This window comes from Phoca vitulina, unplaced genomic scaffold, assembly GCF_004348235.1.
Source record: "Phoca vitulina isolate PV1807 unplaced genomic scaffold, GSC_HSeal_1.0 scaffold20, whole genome shotgun sequence".
NCBI classification, from domain to species: Eukaryota; Metazoa; Chordata; class Mammalia; order Carnivora; family Phocidae; genus Phoca; species Phoca vitulina.
The window spans coordinates 3,538,944-3,564,135 of NW_022589723.1; the positions used below are offsets into that span (position 1 = coordinate 3,538,944).

General features: G+C 41.8%; 1 protein-coding gene across 5 annotated transcripts in view; it reads left to right on the plus strand.

Moving 5' to 3' along the window:
* Positions 1 to 25,192, plus strand: part of FMN1 (formin 1) — a 418,828-nt gene that overhangs the window by 295,993 nt on the left and 97,643 nt on the right. For 4 of the 5 annotated variants that reach the window (XM_032417337.1, XM_032417336.1, XM_032417339.1 and 1 more), the window contains one exon: positions 1,483 to 1,603. In XM_032417337.1, coding sequence (XP_032273228.1) covers positions 1,483 to 1,603 — 121 coding nt within the window. Of the gene's footprint in view, positions 1 to 1,482; positions 1,604 to 13,120; positions 13,335 to 25,192 lie in introns of those variants that run through there. The other variant, XM_032417340.1, reaches the window with a different exon arrangement.

A 25,192-nucleotide genomic window follows, 5' to 3' on the forward strand; every position in this document is an offset into this window, starting at 1 on the left:
GAAAACCACCCTTCCTTAGCATCTCAAGTGAAGCTAAAGATCTTAAAGGAAGGGGACGGGTCCAGAGCATTCCTGAAACCACAAGAAAGTAGGACAGTAAGGTAGATGTCTCCTGCTAAAGGTACACACTTTTCAGAATGGCCTTTTATGGGTTCGACGCAAGGATGCCGAGCAAAGTTTGATATGCCTGATGTTGTGTGCTGTACCAAGAATAAGACACACTTCCTGCCTTCACAGTGTTTGTAGTCTAGCGGAGGAAACACATAAGCTAACTCAGCAATTTTGAAATGAATGTTGGTAAGTGCTGTGATAACAGTACGCACCAGGGGCTCTTGGAAACACCCATGTGCTGGGGGGTTAGGGGCAATCTTTGAGGAAGTGATATCTGTCTTGAGACTTGAAGAACAATATGAACAAGGAAGCATGAAGAGTTCGTGTAGAAGAGTTACAAAGGGACAGTTTTATAGACAAAAGTCCAGACGCAAGAGATTGTGGCCTGTTCTGTTCCTTTATGAACGTTTAGGGGAGGGAGGTAGAGATAGGGGAAGATGGAAGAAGGCTGAGGGTGTAGACAGAGGCCAGATCATAAAGTGCCTTATAAAGCAGTTTCGGAGTTTGGAATGAGTCCTAATGGCAGTAGGGAAGATGGAATGTGAAGGAGGGCTGGCAAAGTAGCCTGTGTGGAGAGAGGAAGAACTGAAGACTGCCTGGGATATGCAAGACGCAGAGCTTATGTTAAACAACTCAGGGAGAAAGCAGGCTGGACTGGAAAAGATATTTGAGGCCCAGCTTATCTTTCAATGTGCCCGAAGCTTGTGTCTCTCAAGTGATTTCCCAGCTTAGATCCTCTACTAGGCATAGTTGGGGAGCTTGTCCAAAACTATGGCCAACCATGCCCTCAGCAAGTGTCTACTAAGAGAAGCCAAACAGCATTTGGAAAATCTTTACAAATACGTGAAGAATATGCTGTCACACAGACACCCCTCTGGAGCTTTCAGCTGCAGTGGCCGGTAGGTAATAGCATAAGGGAGGGAGGGTGATTCTTCCATTGCAGTGCTGTCTTGTCCAGAACCTTCCGATTCACACCCGTTGGCACACCCCAAAGATGAGTTAGCTAATTGCTACCATGTGAAACTCCAATAGGGACTTGAAATTTAAGTACTTTCATGTGTTCCTCCTGTGCCTTTTTCCATGGGAGTAGGGTGTCCAAGATCGGGACATACCTGACAACTTTCTCTTTGATTCATGAGGCAAAATAGAGCGAAACCCGTGCCAGAGCCAGAGCCAACCTCAGTGGCAGTAAGACCAAAGTGATATTGTAGAAGACGCAAAAGCATTTCAGAGTAACCAGTCCAAATTTAGGAATAGCAGAGGAGAATTTCTCGGATTCTTATTTGCACATCCAATAAAAGATGCTTTGGAATTTCAATTGAAAGTGACAGTTGGGAAGTATAATGTACTTTTGTTAACCGTGTCTTTTAGGAAGCAGGAACAGAAAAGAGTATTTTCCCTCTGCCTGAACCACAAGATTTCTTTCTGGCTTCCCAAGTCAAGTTTGAAGACCTCATAAAAGATTTGAGAAAACTGAAGAGACAACTAGAAGGTAACAGGAACTGTTCTGTTATTATGATAATAGCTAAGCTTTTTTTTTTTTTTTTTTAATGATTGAAGGGGATTATTAATGTCTGGTTCACGGGATGGAATTGGTGCAGAGCTCAGCTATGGTAACACTGCAGCCCTCGTGAGACTTTCCATCTCTTGTGCTCTATTTGGAGGCACTGTATTTGCATATCCCTTTCTTTTATTAGTGTTATTTTGTGCTTTTTATATCGACGTCTTTTACATCTACATTTTCCAACATATAACAGATAGTCATCTTAATAATAATAGCAGTAACCCTTCCTTGAATGCTTTCTGTTGTCTCATATAATTATTACAACAACCCTAATAAGCAGGAGCTATACTAACTCCATTTTGCAGATGAGAAAAACGAGGTTTAGGGAAGTTAGGTTCGCACGGCCCGTGAGAGGCCCATTTACTGGGCTCTCATCAGGCCTGTCTGGTTAGAACTCATGCAGTTTCTAAGCTGATTGACTCTGCTGCCTTATACGTATCCCACATGTGCACACACATACTCACCCGCGCACACACCCCCCCCCCCCATATACTTGGTTTATGTATACGAGTCTAATAAAGATGGCAGGACCCATCGTAAGCAGTCTATTTTAGTTGAATTTACATTTTTAATTATTCACAACAAAATGCTGACAGCCCTTTCTGGCTTTTTGTAAAAGGTGAAACTGTGTCTCTCTTGAGCAGGAATTTTCCTTTGGCGTTGCTCGAGTCCTGTGTTTTCACTGTGGAGACATCTCCTTATCCAAGTATATAAATACGTGCATTGGGCCTTATGTGAGTCCAACTGTAGAGCTGCACAGAGGATTTAGGGAGCGTGCTAATGTGGAAATGGAGCGCAGAGTGCCAAAAGGAGAGTTTGAGGAAATGAAGAGCTTGAACCAGGAATATTTTTACACTAAGACATAAAATAAACATTTTAAAAATGTTTATTGTGAAAGAGTGCTCAGAAATCCAAGTCTGAGACGGAGAGAGCAGCCTGGAAAGGGAAGTGAAGTGGGACAGATCTCCTGGTGGCAGGGAGAGAGCCATTTAGTTTTTACTCTGGACATAAAACTCGCTTAAATACGGAGAGTGGTTACAAGTGAATATTTCTACCTTGTAAATTATTTTTAAAGGAACATGTTGCTTTTCTTTTCCCCTCCCGTTGATATGGTCAAGAGCATGCATTCAACCGAGTGGATGCCTTGTTTAGGAATATGATATATGAACCTGCAGTTATTCTTTTCCCTCTCCTAAAACACCGCCGGTTGTATCCTTGCCTAAGACGAGGGGCTTGATTCTCACTGTCATAAACCGTGTGAGCCATCCCTGTGGCAGTTTTTCCTGGCACTCTCCAGGGGCAGAATTAGCGCCCAGGCCGGCCCTCAATCTGGCTGCAAGGTTCGCTGCAGCCAGGAAAAGTCATGCTGGTTCATGCTGCGGCCGCCCCTGAATACACATCCCCTCTGGTCTCCTGGCCCTTTGCCCTCCTGTGGCGTTTTTCGAGAAGAAACCTGATGTACGTGGGATCTTTCCTCTTCTCCTGCCTTCCTTCCTGGGGCTGCCTCTCTCGGGCATCCTGGCTGGGCCATCTCCCTTTGACGTCTGCAAGTGTTTGGCGATTCATAACCAAGGGATGACAAGGGTGAATTGGGAGGACAGTAGAGAGGCAGGTGTTCCCACAAAGGCTCCCCCCTTTGGTGCACCTTATTTTCTGCACGGGGATCCCAGGTGCCATTCCACATCTCTCGGTACTCCACTGACCCTTGTCCTTAGTCAATTTTAAGGAATTGAAAGAACTTCTGAAGCTGGAGGACCTCCCTTAAAATGAAGGAAAACCAAACATTGCCTCAATAGTTTTTTCTTCTTTGGATTGGACTACACCAAAAGATGTGAGGTACCACAAGGCAAGAGGGAGAAGTGGGACTCCGCCCCCTGCCCCCACATTGGATATTTAAACAAAAATGCCCTGCTAATCTTTAGAGATGCCAGTGTTTTTAACACATGAAAGGTACCTAGTAAATATTTAAAGAAAATACAGACTGTTGGTTCTCTAATGAATTTCTTTTTCTCCTAAATGCCATCTGGCAAGATGGCCAGAGTCGTGGCGGTCCGTTTCATCTCCTTTCCCATTCAGGTTCCACGTCCTTTTCCATAAGGCCTTGGTGTGAGCCTAGATTGAATGTTTAATTGAAGAGGACATAATTTTCACACATACAGCAAAGATTTGATGAGGCTTTGAGGTTTATTGTAGCCATTAAAATGTCGTGGCTGCTGGCAAAACCCCAGAAAATGTCTAAAGCTAAACCAGATGTGATTAGCAAATTTCAAGACGTCTCAGGCCCCCTTTCTCCAGGCAGGCACAGCCCTTGAAAAGAAAACTGGTTTGAACCACACCTTAGCAGTAGGGTGTGAATTAAACTAGAGTTTGTTGGTTGTGCAAATATCACTGATAAAGATAGATGTGGCCAGTAAGCATCTTTCATAGCAACAAGACCTTTGCAGAGCACTTCTATGTAAGCAAACAGAACAGGTAGTTGATAATAGTATCAGCTACAGTTTACTGTGCAACTATTATCTATCAGATGTTTTACATAATCATCTCTTTTAATCTTTACAATGACCCTCTGAAGCAGATATTATCAGTCTCTCACAGGAGGAGGCAACTAAAGTTCATGGTGCTCACATAATTTGCCAAGTTCCAGGTGATGACCTAGCCACGTTTTGAAGCTAGGTAGGACTCTAAGGCATGCACTTGTGATGCATCCTGCCTGTGACCCAGAGGTCTCCATATCTGATCACAGATCAAAACAGAAGGTTAGGTATGCAAGGCATAAAGCCTCATGAAGGTACCAGGGACAGAAAGAGAGTTCCTGAGTGCACGCATATGCACATGCACACACCCTTAGGGCCACACGTGTAGACCCTCAGATCAGAGAGAGACAGGAAAGAATTTACTTCGGGCTGGGGATGGGGAAGGGAAGACATATGGGAGAGGTGGGTCATAAAAATGAATAGACACATACACACGCAAAAGTGAACAAAGTTATTGTGTAGGGTTAAGAACTCGGGCTTTGGTATCAGATGATGTACTTTTTACTGGTTTGGTAGAAGCAAGGTCTTGTCAGGTAACAAAACCATAAAGAGGATTAAATGAGACAATTACAGTGCCTATGTCAGAGGAAGTAATGAATGCATGGCCCATTAGTAAAGAAAACTTCAGCAAAGCTGATTAGGGGTATGTACCTTTTCCTGGAAAATGTACACCTTGTCGAATCAGGCCCATATCGCTGAGAGGCCTGCTGGATGAGTTTGTGGAGAATCTGATTCCCAGAGCACTTGTGCTCTCTTCTCTACCTTGTGGAGACAGAACCAAATTCTTGGTGCTTGGGAACATGTTCCGTATTTTGTTTACTGTTCTATATCCCTTAATGAGATAATAATTTTAACTCCCCTAATACCATGATAAGTAATAATTAGGAAAAAACAAATGATTGGAAGAGTTGCTCTCCTTCTTATTCGTTGACCTTGTTTGCTGGCCAGAACTCTCAAGGTATTCTTACCAACCCATATGTGGTAGGCAGAATAATGGCTCCCAAAAATGTCCAGACCCTAATCCCTGAAATATATTACCTTACATGGCAAAAGGGAATTTTGCCAGTGTAGAGATGGGGAGATTATCTTGGACTATCCAAGTGGGTCTAATCTAATCACATGGATCTTTAAAATGAATCTTTAAAAACTGAGAATTTTCCTTGTCTGTGGCCAGCAGGAGATAGTACAGTAGAACGATCAGAGAGATGCAGCGCTGCGGGCTTTGTAGATGGAGGAAGTGGGCAACGGACCAAGGAATGTGGGAAACCTCTAAAACTAGAAAAGGCAAGGAGCAGATTCTCCCCTGGAGCCCCCAGCAGGGAATGCAGCCCTTTCAACACACCTTGATTTCAGCCCAACAAACCCCTGTTAGACTTCTAACACATAGAACTATGAGGTTATTACATTTGTGTTGTTTGAAGCCACTTAAGTTTGGGATGATTTGTTAGAGTAGCAATAAGAACAAATGTACTGTGCAATGTATCCTTCCTGATTGTGCCAGTTAAGCCAGTGAGACACACACACACACACACACACACACACGCACACACCCCATTGCTGATGCCATAAGATGTACGATTTCTCAAGTAGGAGCACTCCGCAGTGTGGCATGGAATGTGAATTGGTGCTCTCTGACAAAGAGTCTATAGTCAAATAAACCCAGAGCTGCTCTCTACTAAAATCATGTCCTAGAGATTCACGGTGCACATGAGCTTATTTAAAGGCTCTGGGAAGTCCTGAGGTGAAAAAAACAAAAATGGTTCAACTCTGTTCAAAGCATTTCTCAACTTAAAACCCAATACATTGGTTTTTCTTTAGTATTCTTTCACTGAGTACTTAGTAATGTGTTGCAGAACATGCAGTCTGTGAGATACAGTTTAAGAAAGGATGTTGATATTACTATCACATTTTTAATATAAAGAACACTGTTGTTGGTTCAGTGGTCACTATAGGGTAACAATAGGAGGAGCTGTGATACACAATTATGACCTACGCCCTTTAGTACTGCTCTCCGTTATCCTGGCTACACTCTCCCCCTCGAATTTGTTCTCCATGGACACAAATAGAATCGGCCAAATCCTCTCTGATGTCTTGATGCCTGGAAGCCAAAAGGAATAACCTTAGTGTCATTCAAAATTACTCTGGCATCACCAACCCCAAATCCATATTGATTTGATATGACCCTCTGGTAGTATTTTATTATGAAAATTTCACTGTGGCTATGAAAGTAGGAAAGCTGAATTAATTTTTGGTTGCTGGAAAATGAGACAGGAACTCTTCAGATAGCTGTTGAGAAGTCAGCATGTTCAGAAGAGTTGAAGAACAAAATTAAGTCACTCTTATTAGCTAACAGTAGTTACTCAGTAGCCCCTATCATTGAAAGTAGGCTATTTCATCAACTAGCTATATACTTAGTCTTGCCTTGAAAATGATGCATTATTAGCCCTGTTATCCCATAAATAAATTGGGAAAATGTAATTGGTAGTTAGCCCTCAGTGTAAGATATTCAAACTTGTTTGAGAATGTTGGCTGAGATGCAAGTGTGTGTGTGTGTGTGTGTGTGTGTGTATGCACGTGTGTGTGTGCGTGCGCGCGTGTGTGTGTGTTTTAAGATAACTCTCATGATGTCCTTTTCTCTAAATATTTAAGAATACGTATTTGAACATGTCCTTTCTTTTGAACCATTTAGAAATATTTGGGAATACAGCAGTTTAGGAAAGGCAAGAGCCTCTGTTGACTTTTTGATATCTGTTATCACTCTATAAATGTTTATCCTATAAATATTTATCCTAAAATGTTAACTTTTTTTAAGCTTTCTCTAAATGAGATGCCGTGTAAAATGCATAGTCCAGGCATTCAGTAACTGCTAAAAATCTTCATTCAAAGTTTGAATAGTAGCAGTATTTCCAAACTAACTTTACATTAAAGTACATCCGTCACATCTTTAGGCATTTTCAATCCCGACGTCCTTATTCTGATGGAGCGACCAAATTAGCTCAGAGCCATCTTGATGAGCCTCTGTTTTGTACAACACTAGGACCTGAACATTCTACTTCAAAATATAAAGTACAGGAGAAAACTAATTCATACATACATGAAAGTAACAGTTCAAGAAAGAGAAAGAGAGGGGCTTTTTATTGTAGGCTTTTGTTGTTGTTTTTGTTTATAGATTTCCCAAACTAGAGTCAATATATCTTCCAGATATAGAAGGCAGATTGAATTCATTCATTTAGCTCTAATCCCTTTTAAAGGTCCACCCCAAAATTAATACTCATGTTTTTTAGAGGCATACAGTCAATACCAGTATAATCAGCTAAAAGAAGAGGAATTAAGGAGGGAACCACACACATCTACACATAAAAGCAGGCAATGAGAACATTTTTACCTGGCAGTTTCTCATGGCCCTGGGCAGAGCCTGATGTAGAGGCAATCGTTTAGCTATTTGGATATGTACATGACATTTTTTACAATTAAAACTAGATTTAAAAACATAAGTTATAGTCAACTCTCAGTGATAGGTAGGTAGATTAGTAAGATTAAGGATTAGCCATAGTTTTTTCTTTTAAAGTTAATATATTATTTTTTTTTTAAGATTTTTTATTTATTTGACAGAGAGAGAGACACACACACAGCGAGAGAGGGAACACAAGCAGGGGGAGTGGGAGAGGGAGAAGCAGGCTTCCCACCGGGCAGGGAGCCCGATGCGGGGCTCGATCCCAGGACCCCGGGATCATGACCTGAGCCGAAGGCAGACACTTAACGACTGAGCCACCCAGGTGCCCCGTTAATATATTATTTTTAACAATCAGTGAGTCAGCTATACTATTTACATGCTGGAAACTACATGGTAAGTAATAGACTACCTATTGTTTCTCCTGCAAGGTAGAAACAATCCTATTCTCTGCCATTTAGCTCATTTAATATAATGAACAAATTAACTGTTTGGGCAAATATGTTGATGAGCTAGTATTTGTGAGGTGCTGGAGGGTGAGGTGTGTGAGGCAGGGTTTGAGGCTCTGAGCACTGATGGCGTCAGGAAGGGAAGCTGCCTGCAGGAGAGCTGGCGTCCCCAGTAATGGAGTGAGAGATGTCAGGAGAGAAGAAGGCAGGAGGGCTAATCAGCAGAACTGCCCTTCATCTTGCCCTTGACCGAGGTTTTTTATTTTTCACATTTGGATTTGGGGTGGTGTGGAGTGTCCTTTCCTCTTCTTAATACTGTAGTTAATTAAGATTTGGCTGTGAAAAGTAAGGAGAAATGCTAATAACTGGTGTTGTGAATCTACTGATGGACAGTGAATTTTGCTTTATTGGGGGCAGTAGGAAGGATCCTGTCCCGACACCACTGTCCAGTTCTTTAGTGCCACTTTCAGTCACCACGATCCTCTCTGACTCCATCTTTCTCACAAGCATGTTGGTTTCTCCTCGGTCAGGAATCTACATATCTGTCCCCTGCTTGAATAAAAGTAAGGCCTTTCGCTCACTGAGTCAGTTAGTACTACTGAGCCCAAAGCAGAATGTAAGAAAAGTGATTGCCTACTGAGCTTATCTCAGGAAGCAAAGAAGATGATTTAAAGAAGGTCTGTAATGACTATTCCTTTGAATTTGTGAGAGACACAGTCACGGGGTAGGGGGCTATAATGGCTATAGTTCTGTCCCCAGTGTGGCAATATGGGGGTATCCTTAGAGTTGCCAGATTGATTAAATAAAATGCAGGAGGCCCAGTTAAATCCAAATTTCAGGTAAATAAGACTTTTCTTTTTTTTTTTTTTAGCAGGAGTAGTTCTCAAATACTGCACAGGATACACTTAGACTAAAAAAAAGATTCCTTGTTTGTCTCAAATTTAACTTGGTGTTCTTTTATCTAGTATGTCTATAGAAAATTTAAAAGCAATAAGAAAGGCAACTAAAAGTTGGTTTCCTTTTTATTACTGTTAAGCACTGGCAATTCTAAACAATCTCAGAGATTAAATTTTCCCTTCAGGGATGGATGGTGGACCCAGGCATGGTATGTTCCAAGGTACAGGGCATATCCATTTCCACCATCACTAATGACTATGGTTGCTGTTTAATGAGCACTTACTAAATACCTGCAAATTTGCTCACATCATTTCTGTTTCTTAAAACTACTTCCAAGTAAGTACTACCTGCATTTTAACTGTAAGGAAGTTGAAGCAGCTTTGCTATGATGAAGCTGAGATCAGAAGCAGGTTTATCTGATTACAAAGCTCATACTCTTTGCACTACACCATGCTGTATTCTTCGACTGTTTGTAGACCCACCCCTCAGACACTAACAATATGATCTAGAATGAGAAAGCTTGAAGAGTAAACCCCACTTATTTTTCTAGTTCATCTTCTAAAGGTATTACATGTAATAATTGGATTGGCTTTAAGCTTTTTTGGTCTCTACCCATAACTACTCAAACTAATCTACCTGTCACAATCTCTATCCTCCTACCACTTCTCTATCAGTTTATTTTGGTCTCTCTGACACACTCTCTCTTTCTCAATCTCTCTCTGAAAATTGCCTAGACCATGTTCTATTCCTTTATGACTCAGAAGGTAAGCACTGGTGTGATGTGGGTAGCCAGATGAATAGCAACGGCCACCCAAGGCAACCCGCGTGGTTTTGACTCCTTTGCTCTCTGTGGAAATTAATGTAATGTGGTTCTGGCATAGAGGAGAAATTAAGGGAACCTGTCAAGTCACACAGCAGAGCAGATTGTTGCTTCTATGCTCTGGACCAGCCCTGACTGTGCAGCATAAAAGACTTCTATCAAGTAGCTTTCTCTTCACAAGAGTATAAGTGTTCTTTAAGAGAGAAAGAAAAGAAAAGAAAAAACTAGACCTCGCCATGAGAATGAATGTTCTTTTTTGTTTTTGCATTTGTTTTTTTTAGAGAGGGAAGGGAAAGAGAGGGGGCAGTGGGGATGGGGCAAAAGGAGAGGGAGAGAGAGAATCTTAAGCAGGCTCCATGCCCAGCGCAGAGCTCAACATGGGGCTCCATCTCACAACCCTGAGTCATGACCTGAGCCAAAATCAAGAATCAGACACCCAACTGACTGAGCCACCCAGGCGCCCATGAATGTTTTCTTTAATTACTCACTGAGCATGGTCTATAAGCAGTATGGCTCTAGTGAGGAGAGAAGGAAGACTTCCAAAGACTTTTGGAGGACTTTTGAGAAAGATGTCCAGTTGAAAGCTCATTTGGATTGAACACTCAGGTAGGATTTCAGTTCTTCCTGAAAATTATTTTAAAGATAGTAAAGAGAATTCTTTGGAAGCGTAAAGTCAAGAGCACAGAATGAAAGAGAAAACCATAACCACAAAATTTCAGAAGCTTAAGAAATAGATGGACAAGTGGTAAATGAATCCACCAAACAACAAAGTGGAATTCTAATCCAGGAGTGGAGAAAGGTGAGAACAATCCGATTTTTACCACACGATTCATACATACCACAAATTCATATGCAAATTCATACATATACATAAACATTCATATATAGTCATACATAAGTAAATCAACAAAATCATTCAAGAAAATTTCTCAAAATGATGGACACAAGTGTCTAATTTTAAAAGGCCCAAAGAGGGGCGCCTGTGTGGCTCAGTCGGTTAAGTGGCTGCTTTCGGCTCAGGTCATGGTCTCCAGGTCCTGAGATCGAGCCCCATGTCGGGTTCCCTGCTCAGGGGGGAGACTGCTTCTCTCTGCCTCTCCTCTCCCACCCCGCCCCATTCATGCCGTTCTCTCTCTCTCAAATAAATAAAATCTTTAAAAAATAAATAAAATAAATAAAAGGTCCAAAGAGATTCCAGCACAATGGAATAGAATAGATCCACACCATTGTTAGAACATTTCAGAATACTCAGGTCAAAAAGAAAAGCTTGTACGCTTCTAGAAGGAGACGGGGTGAGATGTGGAAATAAATTACCCAGAATCAGGAAGCAGAATGGCTTCAGACTTTTCAACAGCAGTGCTAGAAGCTAGAAATGGTTCAGAATTGTGAAGGAAAATTATTCCCAATCCAGAATTTTATATTCACCAAATTATCAAATATGAAGGCAAATGAAAAGTTGTTTTCAAACATGTAAGTTATCAAAAAACTTATCTCCCATGCAACCATCTTCAGGATGCTACTAGAGAATGTGCTTTATCGTGAAAAGGGAAGACAAAGGTGACAGGAAATTACAGATCCAGTGGACAAGGGAGGTGAAGAGTTACTCCAGGATAGACAGCCTAGGATGATAGCCAGGTACAGAGAGCAAACAGTCCAGATTGGGTTAGGTCAAAAGAATCATGGAGAAGATCCTTGAGGGATATGCAATTCATGTATCTGATGTATCCTGAATGTTTTGACAAGAGTTTCATAACTAGCGACAAGTTTGGAGTTCATTTAGTGATAAGCACATAGAAAACAGGGAATTAGGAAAAAAAATAGTACGAGGGTGAGAGTGAGGGAGTTTGAGGAGGATGTTTAGGAAAGGCAAATTAGAATTTATGAATCAGCTGGGACTGGGAGCTGGTTTTTGCAAAGTCATACTGGTGTTCACACAGGATGCTAGTGTGGTCCAACCATGGTATGCTACACTGGGGGGGGGGGGCTCCTGTGTGGTGGGTATGGGGGAAGGAGAGAGAATTACATCATCTATACTGCAGAAGAAAAAAGAAATCCAAGAGTGCCGATAGGAGCTTGTGAGAGACATGCAGTTAAGTGCTAAGCTAATCGGGTCAAATTGGCACAAGTCACCGCCTCTGGGGAGGAAGAACTGGGTGAAATTTGTGGATGGAAATGGGGAACTGCTTTTCCTGGAGCACATAGGATATGTGGGTGCTTTGAAGTCTGCGCAGGTGCAACTTTGATAAATACACCAACACAACAACAACACACCAAAGCATTTGTAAGTTCTCAGGGTCAGAAGCTGGCATATGGAAAGTAGGCTTAGCTTGGGATTCAGGAGATGCAGTTTAAACATTTAGTTCTGCATCTTACGTACCACGCGAGAAGCCATTGCAACTCTGACAGGTCACTTAAGCTCTGTGTGCCTCAGGTGAGATGCTGCAGTTGATCATCCTAGCCTGCTCCACTCCAGGGATGCTGGCTGGGTCAGAAGAGCAAAAGTCGGAGGAAGTACTTGGGGAAGTGTGGGAGGTTTTCTTTAAACTCATTCAGAAGCCATGCAATCCACAGTTTGCTCAACATGTCTTGGTATGCCCAAGAAGGAGGGGGGGCGGGCAGTGCAAGAATCAGCCATTAGGACTGCGTGGCTAATTTATCACCTTTAAGGAAGCTCCAGAAGACATGACTTGAATGACTATTGACCATGCCTAATTTATTAGCTCTTTCCTACTTCGCGGCCCATTTGTCCGAGGCAATAGTTTTGCTAAGCCTGAACTCTGGAAGGGGGCTGGGTACATTAGCCAGAGTCCTGACCGTGTTGCCATGGTGTTAAAAATATTTAGTTTTGCAAGTGAAGTTTTAGAAATAATGAAAGAAAAACTTGCTTCGATTTATTTTTGTAAAGCGCTTTCAACCAAACAGACATGAGGGCCTGGGGTAAGTACTTCAGGAAGGCAGTGGGTGTAAAATGTTGATCAGCGTGGTGACTTCTGATGCAAAGCATTCAATTAAGTGCAGCGTGGTGGGTAAAGGTCACCCGTTTCCCAAACGGAATGCCTTCAAAGACAAGTCGTACAGAAAGGAGAGAGGATACGGAAACTGAAACCTGATTCATTCGTTTAATTAATGGAAAAGAAGTTTGTGTTTTCCTTTGAAGCCGCGGTTGTGACATCTCTAGGTGGGAAGGATGAGTTATGTCCCACTGGGGTCCTCCTCTCAGCTCTCCCTCTGCTTCTACCCTTTGTTTGTAAATCAACACAGTTAATAGAATTTGTTTTTCTTTTCTCTGACAAGAAACGTAAAACACTGAAATGAAAGCTACTGTCATGAAACAGGCTGAGTCACGGGCCCTGAGTTCAGATCCTTGCTCCACAAGCCATGAGACCCTTGGCTCATCGTGTCATCCCTCCACAGCTCCGTGTCCTCGTGTAGAAAGGCAGGTGTCACTGTCTGTCTTGCTGACTGAGAGGAGGGGCCGGGGTCGTATGAGGGAGATCCCTTCGCAGGATACCAGCAAAATGTGGGGCACCTGGGTGGCTCAGTCGGTGAAGTGTCTGCTTTCGGCTCAGGTCATGATCTCTGGGTCCTGGGATTGAGCCCCACATCGGGCTCCCTGCTAAGCGGAGAGTCTGCTTCTCCCTCTTCCTCTGCCCCCATCCACCCCACTCCACCTCCTGCTGATGCTCTCGTTATCTCTCTCTCTCACAAATAAATAAAATCTTTAACAAAACAAAAAAATCAGCAAAATGTATAATACTTTTCCCTGATTCCCTTTATGCCCTCATTTCTGATATCTAGTCCAAGAGCAAATCTTGTTGATTCTCTCTCCAAGACAGGCCTTGTGTCCGTTCAGTGCTCTCCATATCCACGGCACATTTCTAGTCCAAACCAGCACCTTTTCTCACCGGGGTCCCTGCTTCCATGCTTGCCCTCCCTTTAATCCAGTCTCTGCTCATCAGACAAGTCAGGCCACCTTGTTTCATATTCATAGCTCTTGGAATAAAATCCAACCTCAAAACCCATCACCGTGCCTTCCAAGTTTCTCCATGGTTTGACCACTTCTACCTTTGTTCTCTCAGCTCATGGCACCCCACCCCCTCCTGGCCACTAAACCCCAGCCTCACAGGCCTGTGTGTTCCAACCCAATAAGCTTGTTTCTGCTTTAGGACCCTTGGCCCAGAATGCCCTTATATTAAATATTCCCATGGTTTGGGCCTTCCCTGTTCACCCAGACTATGGCAGCCACTGTGAACAGTGACTCTGCATTAGGACTCCCCATTTTGATAGGGCTATTATTTTCTATTTTATTTGTAAATGTTTCCCTGCCCTCCCTCAGCCCCTGCTCCATGAAGGCAGAGATCTAATGACCTTTTTAGTATTTCTACCTACTGTGTCCGTCAGTACCTGCCACAGAGTTGAGTGGATGAACGAGCAAATTAATAAATGGTAGAAAACACTACCATTTAGTGAGAAATTAGATTATTTCCTTATGGGCAAAGATGTCAAATGAGCATAAATAGGTAGAAACTTTAGGGAGATGTATTTTAAAACTGTACAAAGGGAGAACTCATGGCCGTGAGAGGTAGTGGGTGCCTTCCCCTCTTCTGATTGGAAGATTGTGTTACAGTAAGTGGGTAGGGTGGCACGGTGCCATTAGGAAGGGGGTTTGTGCTAGATGATGCTGAAAGTGAATTTCAACTCTGAGTTTCTAAGACGATTATTACTATGCTATTTCAGTGTCTTCTACAGTTCTTATTCAGTAAGGGTTACTGGTTTCTCCCCTAGACTTTGTTAATTGAACAGCTAAGAAGCCCTGGAATTCTGGCCACTGACGGGATATAGGATATAAAAGTCAACTGTAAAATTATATCAGGTTTGGATCTCGGGTATTCTCTTTCTAAATGGCTCTCAAGGATCTGCTCTTGAATTAACCCATGCCTCAAAAATCCTGGCATTGATACCACCTAGAAGTAATCATCATAGAGTAGAACTCTTATCCAGTGTGGTCAGTTCATGAAAAAATTTGGCCCAATTCAAGAATCATAGATAATGATACTTGGGTCCTTTAATCTTTAATTTAAAACAAGTTAAATATAGCATCATTCCCACACCTTTTTAAGAATGAACTTTTTATTTTTCGTTTGGAACCGTGTTAGGTTTACAGAAAAGTTGCAGCAATAGTAGAGAGTGCTCATAGAGCCCTTATCCAGCTTCCCCAGTGTTATTCTTATGTTAACAACATCTTACATTGTTGTGATGTATTCATCAAAAGGAAGAAACTGGCACTGATACATTTCAATTAACTAAATTCTAGTATCTCTTTGGATTTCACCAGTTTTTTCCACTAATGTCCTCTTTCTGTTCCAGGACCCAAACCCAAGTACCACATTGCACTGAGTTGCCATGTCTCCCTTGTCTCCACTGTTCTCTCATAGCTACAGTTAACAGCAATATTTTAGCTGCTTCTACTTAAATTTGCAGAAATAATGGCTTTTTCGCACTCATATTGCTACAGTGCACCATCAAGCATTAAATTATGTAATTACAGGGGCGCCTGACCGGCTCAGTCGGGAGAGCAATGTGACGCTCGATCTCGAGGTTGTGAGCTCAAGCCTCACGTTGGGTGTAGAGATTCCTTAAAAATGAAATCTTAAAAAAAAATTTTTTTTTAACTGTGTTGTTAAAAAGAACAACTTGCATAAACAGGTTTGGAAAAAAAAAACAACTGTTCTTGAACGGGATTCTACTCAACGGTGGGGAGAATTGCTCAGGGAAGCCAGAGAGTGGCCTTTCAGCTGCAAGCTTTCAGCGTGCTGTGGAAACCAGGCAGGAGGAATAGAAAGTAGCATTGATTTGGCAAGTCCATTAGCGAAGTGCCTTTTACATTCCAATTTGAAAAAAAAAAAAAAAGAAAGAGGTATTGGTGTAGTTATAATGGTAATACCCCACCTGTGTAGGTAGCCTCATCCTTTGAAGCAGTTAGGGCAGGCCAGCACAGCGGAGAAGATGAGTCTCCAAGATAGGAAGCAGAATGGCCGGCCTAGAACTTGCGTCTTTTGATTACTGAGCCAGAGCTGATGCTACATTAACCATAAACTTGTGTTAGGTCAAAACATTTCTTCACAAGAGATTTGTGGGTGGTTTTGTGAATATCAAAATATTTTCCTGCCCAAGTAAATTGTGTATCTTGGACCCTGTGGAAGATTCACAATCCACAAATGGATTCTTTTCATGTCAGACAGTGAAACGAGTGAGGTTGGAGGGAGACCTCTTCAGCCCCAGTGAAGGGGACTGGAGTTTTTGCCAATGTCCTTATCTCTTCCAGATTTCTTCCCAGATTTCTTGGCCTCAGCACATGTCTAAAAATGGATAGAGGTCATGGACTGTGACTCTACTCTTTAGGTACCCATGGAGAGATCAGTGACCTGCCTGGGAGCCCCAGCCCTGCTCTGGGTCTCCTCTGTGCCATTTAATAACATAACTTCCAGCTAACCTCCCCTGGGCTTCTGTTTCTCCATTTAATATGAAGGGGTCCCACTGGTGTCACTGGGTGGTTTTCAGCTTTCATTGCCTTGTTCCTTAACTTTCATGGTTATTTCACATTGTTTCTAGAACTTCCCTGTAGATGGTTGGGGTTGCAGCCTGGATAGCACAAGGCCAGCAGGTCTGACATTCCTGGGTTCAGAGTCTGACTCAGCCGCAGTATCTGTGCAACTTTACTCATCCTCACCTAACAAAAGGGATAATAGCGGGACTGAGCTCATAGAATTCTTGTAAGGAATAAAATGAGACACATAAGGCAGACTAAGGTCCAAGACACCTTTGGCCATTAAGGGCCATTTGTTATCAATCATAGACTTCGAGAACTTGATCTAATTTTCAAGGAATTATTGGGTACAGAGATAAAAAGCATTATGTCCAACTCTGTGTAGACAACCAGGCACCATTAAACCAGTAACTTCCCCTGTGCCAAAACTTACAGAAAGAGGAAAGCCCAAGGAAAATCTATAATGGCTAATGTGCTAAAAGTGCTAATTTGACTGTTGTTTTTACAATGTTTTTCTTGACTGTTTTGACGAACTTTAAAAACACTAGAAAATTCCCAGGTATCAAAAAAAAAAAAAAAACTCCAAAATATGAGGCGGGCCTTGTTTGACCTTTTCAATCAGTTCATTTGTTTAGCAAATATTTATTCAAAGCCCTGAGTTAGCTGCTAATTTTAAATAAACTAACTGAAATATCAAGTCATTTATAAACACATTTTAAGAGCAAGTGTTACCCTCATTTTCTGGGGGAGAGATGTATCCCTACTCAGTCTTCTGATTTCTCTTCTCTCACGCACAGGAATCTGTCCCTAAGAACAGTGATTAAAACTTGCGTCTGACAGGGGTGGAGAAGGTGAGCAGAGTCTGCCCTCCAGCTAGCTGTTCCACAGATTCAAGAAAGCATTTGCAGAGCCCTTCCTGATTGTGATATCATAAAGAGAATCAACAGAGCTTTGCCACCTCCTGCTCAAGGCCCAAGACCTGGGAGCTACAAATACCTCATTTGTTTTCTCATTCCAGGACACATCTTTCCCCTAACGACCTGCTCTCCCCCCCCTCAAATTAAGTGATTTAAGCCGGGGCTGAGTTGTTAAACTGGTATATACATTTAATGTATTCTTTTTTCTTCCTTAAAGCTATTATAAAGTTGATTGTGAATCACAATCAACGGCGTGTTGAAGTCAGTGACACGGAGTAAAACTAAAAAGGCAGCTAAGCTAATAGGAATAATTAAACAGTTGAACACAGCCCTGTCACAAGTACCTGACTCATCGGGAAGTTCCCGGGGCCCCCCAGGCTGGCAGGAGCTGGCTTCACGTAGGCCTCCCTTGCCTTTCCATGACATCAGCGCTGAAGACTTCAGGGAGTCTAATAGGCATTTCGGAATCTGTTATACCTAGCCTCTCCCAGGGGATGCTGCTTCTTCCTCACGATTTCTGCTGTCTCCTCTCCCCCCCATTTCAGCCCTGCCCAGAATTTCCCCTTTTCCTCTAAGAGTCCGCATCCTTCCTGACACACTCCTACGTAGACACGTAACCGAGTAACAGCCCCCCGTTAGAGACCTCACCAGCTCACCTTCTCTAACCCGCCAGGCCCTGGGATGCAGACTACGGGGACTGCTTTACTAGGAACTTTCCCTGTGCCATAACTCAACAGAGGGGTAAGATCAATGACAGGTTTACAGGAGAGCAGGACTTTAAATAGCTGAGGTCAGTGTCTGGTGGCTTCCCGTTAATACCACGAACAGCATCCCGCCAGGCAGCCTATCGGCCACTCTGTTACCCACTCTAAGCTATTTCTGATTTTCAACTTCATTTTCAAACACATCCTAAGGAATCCTGATTCCCAGCAAACTGACAATGCAGCCCTCTTTATATGAAGCCTTGTTTATAGGCCACAATTCTCCCGACAGATTTACAAGTGTCTGTGGAGTTTTAAAAGACGATTGCTTAACAGGCATTAAGTGAGACACGTAGGACTGTGTAAATATTTTAGCTGGAATAGGGGATTTTTTTTTTGAAACGTCTGAGCCAAATATTGCATTAAATCTGAAAACAGTGGCAAACTGATTAGCAGTCGTTGCCAGCTTCATGCTTTGCCAGTGATTCCTGTAGCCAAGAATAGATACCAGAATCCAACCGCCAGTTTAGGTTGTGTGTTTTAAAATAACTTTCCATCCTTTTCTTTCTTCTTCGTATGCCTTTCCGTCTTTTTTTTTTATTATTATTATTTCTTCATGGTTTATCTAGATGTAAACACTCTCCAGGGTAGAAAATTACGGTTAATGTGACTAACCCGGAGAGGCCAAAGAGGGAACGTGGGCCCAAGGGGTCAGAGACATTGCGGAAGGCTTGCAGCCGTCCTGGGAGAGCCATGTGGAAACAGGTTGCTTTCTGCTAATGGGGCTTATGTATCTTAATCACTGGTCTCTTTGTAGCCAAGGATTGCACTGCTGGGAGGAAGTAGTCCTAAGATCAGCATTGTTCCCTCTTCCCCTTAACTGATTTCCTTGAATCAGAAAGAGGCAGACCTGTTGCCTTCAAGATTTATATGTATGAGAGAATCCGTCACTTAATTTTAGTAAAAACTACCATGTAATAAGCATTTTCGCTCCAGAGGAGGTGTTTTTGTTTTTTTTTAATTTAAGCATTTCTACGGGGAAACCATTTTCCTGATTTGAGCAATGGGCAGGATGTACTGCTTGGCCACACATATAATTTCTGTGAGAATGAGGCATACTATGCAACGGGGCTTTGCTCTGATTCCACCAGCAACCTCTTAATTTTCACTAAAGACACTCCTTAACGCAATACTCGACTGGTTGTCCAAAAATGTAAGTTCTCTCTCTTCTCCACAAATGGCTTGGATTTTAATCACGTGTCCAGACCATTCAATATTGTTTCTTCGCAGGTCTGAGCCTCTTAAAATAATGTGTTTATAATTATATAAATGTATATTTCAGAAATCTGAGTGTTTAATGTAAAAACGCCTGTAGACTCTCCCCCACTGCCATTCAGATAACTCTACCGGTGTTGGCAATAGTGTAATTTACATTCAAATTGAATGGGTCGCGGAGGGCTTTTCAAAAAGGCTGCTTTCATGCGCAGGCCCCAAACCTCACCTTATAGTGTGGTTAATCCAGATTATTTTGTACCAACTTTTGTATGTCACCAGTCACTGTCACCTTTGAGTAAACTCCTTCAAAGCATGGATGGTCATCTCACTGTTTTCCATTCTAGAGTGTAATCGCTTCCACTGCAGGGACCGTAGCCACTGTATCACAGTGATGGGCACAGTTCTAGCTGACGGGTAGCCAGCCACTTCTGCAAAATAGTAGAGAAGGCACAATTTTATTTTCAGAAATCTCTCACTTTCATCTTTCCCATTTTGGTATAATCCGTGTTGTACCAAAAGCAGTTTCGTACCATATGTATCAAGAGCCCTAACAACGTTTTTCCAGTTTTACCCGGAATTCCACTTCTCAAATCTACCCTAAAGAAGCAATCTTAAATGGAGTAAGTTTTTATGGGCACAGATGTGACTTAAAGCCTGAGTGACTATAAGAATAAGGTAGAAGGGACTTTACTGTTTGTTCCACTGCAGGGGCACTAATAGATAAACTGGGGGACATTCGCTCGATGAGATTTGATATGGCTGTTAAACACAGTGCTTGTGAATTCTGTGAAATAATATGAGAAAGTATGTGTGATATCTTTAATAGGATAAAGGTACATAAATTTCTGTATCAAATAAAAGTGTATAAAAATAATATAATAATATATAGAGGCAGCCCTTATAAAATTATGGACAGGGGTGTGTGATATAGAGGCCAAGACACTTAAAAAATGGTACCCAAGTGTTAAATGGTGACTGTTCTTAGTCATGGTATCAGGAATGACTTTTTTCCTACTTTTTTTTTTTTTTTTTTTTGGTAAATATTTTTCACATTTCTTTATCTGTGTTAGCTTCATAATACATTTTGGAAGGGACTTGCTGCTCTCCTCCCCAAGATGGGTTCCGTTGTCCTTCAGATGCTCAGGAACTTTGTGTTTGGGGCTGCCTGCCTAAGGCTTCCCAATAATAGAGTCTACCTGAGATCAGAACCTTGCTGAATGTGCCTTTTTTTTTTCCATATAACACAACTTCCCCATCTACTGCTTGAAATCCCTAGCCTTTTCAATCCAGTCTAAGAAATAAATTTATACTAAAGTGTTAATGAATTCTTCTTTGATAGCGTTTTCTTTTTTAACTAATAAATATTCATGTCTGAAGAGATCTTCAGAACTTCTGAGAGTTAGCATCTTCAGTTCAAGGGAAAGCTTCTGGTGGTGATGATTTTCATGGGAACCATGCGAAGGGATATTTTTAAATAAACGGATAGATCACTTAACACCCTATAAATCAAGTCATGCCCAATCCATCTATATTTAAGCCTGGTCATGGGTAGGTGATTAATGAATATTTTTCATACTAATGTCTCACAGATCAAGGCTGCGTCTATAACCACATAATCATCACAGTGCAAATTCTGACTCAGCTGTGATGTTTGACAAGAGGGACTTTTGAATGTGCTTTAGACAATTCCGTGCAAAGGCTGTGGTCGGTGGCCCAGCTTCGCAAAGCCTTTCCAGAAGTCCTAAAGCGTGTTGGCATGTCCTCACTTGGCCCTGTCACTTCTGCTTAAATTTTTTCATGGAGAATACTCATGATCATGGGACATTAAGGTGAATTTGATCTTGGGCAGCCTCCCTCTGTGAAGTGAATCAGTATCATGGGATTCCCCTGGGCTAAAGCTTCCTGGTGGGCTTATTTTTACACAACATTCCTCTGGGGAAAGGGGCACCCAGTCTTGATCAGAGTAGCTGTAGACAATATCTTCTTGGATGGAAGGATTTTCTTCATTGTGCTATTCTTTCTCTAGCTTCACTTCTTAAACAAGTGGCTACTGAATCTGTCTCTACTTACCTCACCCCTCCCCAATTTGGCTTGCTCCTTCCATCCTCCGGGTCCTGAAACTGCTTTTGAGAAGACCAGAGACCTCCATGTTGCTAGAATCAGTGGTCACTTCTCTGTCTTCTACTTGACCTTTCAACAGTACTGCACAGAGCTGACTGCTCTTTTTTTTCTTGCAGTGCTGGGATCCTCTCAGATCATGTCGCTCCATACCCCTACTTTTCTATCCAGCTGCTCACCTCCATCCCTTGCTGGCCTCTCCTCCATTGCCTGTGTGCCCCAGGGTTTGTCCTGCAACCCCTTCTCTGACTACATTCTTCTATCCCAGCCATGCAGCCGAAACTGCAGGCTTTGATATATAACGGGAGTACCTAATTGACATGTCAGACTTAACATGCCCTAAATAACCCTCTTGATTTCCCTCAAACTTACTCATGACTCTCTCCCTTCCTCTGGTCCTGTCTCTAGCCAAATATCCTCACAGTGAGACTTTTCCTGACCACTGTATTTAAAATGACAAGCCTCCTACTTCTCTGGCACTTTGTGACCTCCTTTCCCCCAGTCAGGGTGGTTCCAGCTCCTTTGAATCAAGTTCCTTCAATCTAGTTCCTTTGAATCACAATCTAGCCACAGGACATTGAAGATCTGGGAAGAAGAACAGCTCTATGTCCCTGATGTCCAGTCAATACTATCTCTTACCACTTAACTTATCCCAGGAGACCTATGCATTCCTATCATGCTTTACTTTTACTCATCGAATTTCCTCTTTCTTCCCTCTTCCTTCATTCTCCTTGGCTGGCTAGCTAACTCCTCCTGACCTTTGTAATTGAACTCATAACTTATCTATTTTGGAGAACTTTCCCTGGCCGCCACCTCCCAACCCCAATCTGAGTTGGAAGCCCCTACCCAGAGTCCCGTGACACTGCACTATATTATAATTTGTTGGTTTCCTTGTCTGTCTCTGTTTCTAGATTCTTATGAAAATTTTTAGAAGAGAGATGACTAATAGGTCTGGTTAAATAGTTTGCCCCTCAACATTTAACATAGTGCCCTAGTGTAGATACTCAATATTTTGAATGCATGAATATTTGTATAACCCATGTATATGCATAGTAGTGCTAGAAACCACCCTGTCTCCTGTGATCTAAGAACAATTTGCTCCAAAATCCCATCTCTGTAGAAAAACAAAGCTATCTGTAACATTTGACAGAAAGAGGATCGGAGGGGTGCATGGGAGCACCTCTACCTCCTTGTAAGGGGTCTTTGCTCTGTGCGAGGTCCAAACTCGGTATAAAACTCAGCCCTTTCTTTAGTATTCATAGGCCATGCCCACAGCAAGCACTGTGAGTTCAGGAGGCTTTACTGAAACTGTGGGGGTGCCCCACAGGCCAGACGTCACCAGTTCATTTATTTCTCTCTTGCTATCCTTTCTCTGTATCCATCTGTCCTTCTGAAAGAGACCCAAACTCTTCTTCCTCTCTTATGAAAGACAGCATCCCTGAAGCCAGAGTCTTAGATAACACCCACCCAAGCCCTCATCTGGGGATGGTGGGGTGCTTGACCCCAAGAATTAATCAAAGATTTGTGTTTCCAATAATAACTGTTTCCTGTCTAAGAATTCTGAATTTAGCTTTTGAGATTTAAAAAAAAAACTGGTATCTCATATCTGAATGAATGAATGTGAATGAAAATGGCATGCTATCTAGTCTACTTGTGTTTTCTCCAGCCCCTACATCTATCTACGTGGATTATACATATACACATAAAGACATATATTTTTCATATATCTGTGTGTATATACATGTCTGTGTATGTATGTGTGATACTAGAGCCAAAAGCTATCAAGGCACTAAGATCTGTACTGCATGTGTAGTGTATAAGATCTCCCTCTACTCATTTGATAATGTATTCATTTATTTAGCAAATGCTCACTGAGTATCTTCTATGGGCTAGACATTATAGTAGATGCTGGGGATAGAATAGCATGCAAAATACCCTCTTTCTGCCTAACAAGAGAGATGGTCAATCATGAAAGTTATAATTACAAAGGAGAAATATACTGTGCTACGAGACTGTAACAAAGGAGACCTCGTTAGTGTAAAGTGGAGGGCTGAAAAGAAATACTGATGAAGGGACCTTTGAGCTGAGATCAAAAAAATGACTAACCGCTCACTAGGCCTGGTTACTAGGGGTAGAGGAGAATGTCACTGGCAAAGGAACACACTGATGGTAGGAGAGAATTGATCATGTCTGAGGAACTGGGAGAGGACGATGTGGTTAGAGCACAGAGTGTGGCCAGGACAGTAGAGTGAGCCAGCCCATGCAAGGCCTTGGAAGGGCCAATCTGTAGGAGTAATGGAAGCCACTGGCAGTTCAAACAGGGGATTGGTATAATCTGATGTATAGTTTATAAAGATCACTGACTTCACTGTGAGGAACAAATCAGAAGGAGGCAAGAGTAGATGTAGGAAGACCAGGTAAGAAGGTAGTAGGGGAGTGACAGATTCAAGAGCTCCTTTGGAGGTGAAACAATGGTCTAGACTTGTCACCTTGGGAGTCGCAGCTCTAGTGATGGTTACTGCAGCGTTTAGCTGCATGAGATTTTCTTGAAGTAGAGAGCATAGCATGAGAAGAAAAGAAATGGTTGAATACAGAAGGATGAGGCTGCAAAGGAGCCAAGATGGTCAGAGGTAGGAGGAAAGCCAGGAGTGGGGGCACAGAGCTAGGGGACAAAGTATTTCAGAAAGAACAAGTGTTCCACAGAGTGGAATCCTGCTGGGCAATGAGTCAAGATGAGATTAAAAAGCAAAAAAAAAAAAAAAAAAAAAAAAGGCACTGTGGGTAGGATGGGTTCCTTGGTGACTTGAGAGCATTTTCTCCATTTCGTCATAGGAATGAGGTGAATTTCAATGGGTCTGGAAGTGCGCAGTGAGTGAGAAATAGAAAAAGTGAGCCGAACCAATTTGTAAAAGATTGTTTGACTGTGAAAGGGATTAGGGTATTTATAACATAATGATTTATTTACTAAACATATAAATATTAGGAATGTCAATGTAATTCAAAGAGTTTGTGGGGTGGTTGTTATTGTTCCCTTGTTACTGGAAATGAAAAGAGGAAAGCCGGGTACAATATGCTATCTAGCTGGGCTTAGCAGTGCTTGAGTATTTCAAACAGGTAAAGAATATTGCAGATAGCATTTTACTGCTCCATATACAAAGGGCTTTTTGTGTGCATTTGGTTTAGTCCTCATGAAATTTTATATATCAAGAAACTAAGAGTCAGAGAGGTATTTAATAACTTTCCCAGTCAATAAAGGGTATGGGAAATGAAGAAATAAATGTATCTTTAGATTAAGAGTACTTCAAGGAAGACGATTTTCTAAAGTATTGTTTGTTGATATGTATATAGATACTGTAGATATACTCCTATATGTAAGCATTATACTATAAGAAAATACCAAAGCTTTTGTTTGAAATTTTTTTGAAAGTTAACAAATTCTTTAAGTGTCTTGCTAGTATTTGTCTTAAGTCTAATTATTTATTTAATGGGTTTTTTATTTTGATAACATTATTGGTACCTTTTGAAGCTGAATATGTTTGATTTCTCAAGTACAGGTACGTTTCAAACTCATTTCCCAATTCAGATCCATGGTTTAGTAAGTCACATCTAAGAGTTGAAAAATCACTCTACCCTGCAAAAAAAGCACAAGTAGGACATTCTTCACTTATTTGATCATTGTAGTTCCAGTTTAAGACTCAAGAGTTTCTAATTAGCTTTTTTAAAATGGCTTTATTGGGATATAATCACATTCCACATAATTCACCCATTTAAAAGGTACAGTTTAATGATTTTTGGTGTGTTCACAGTC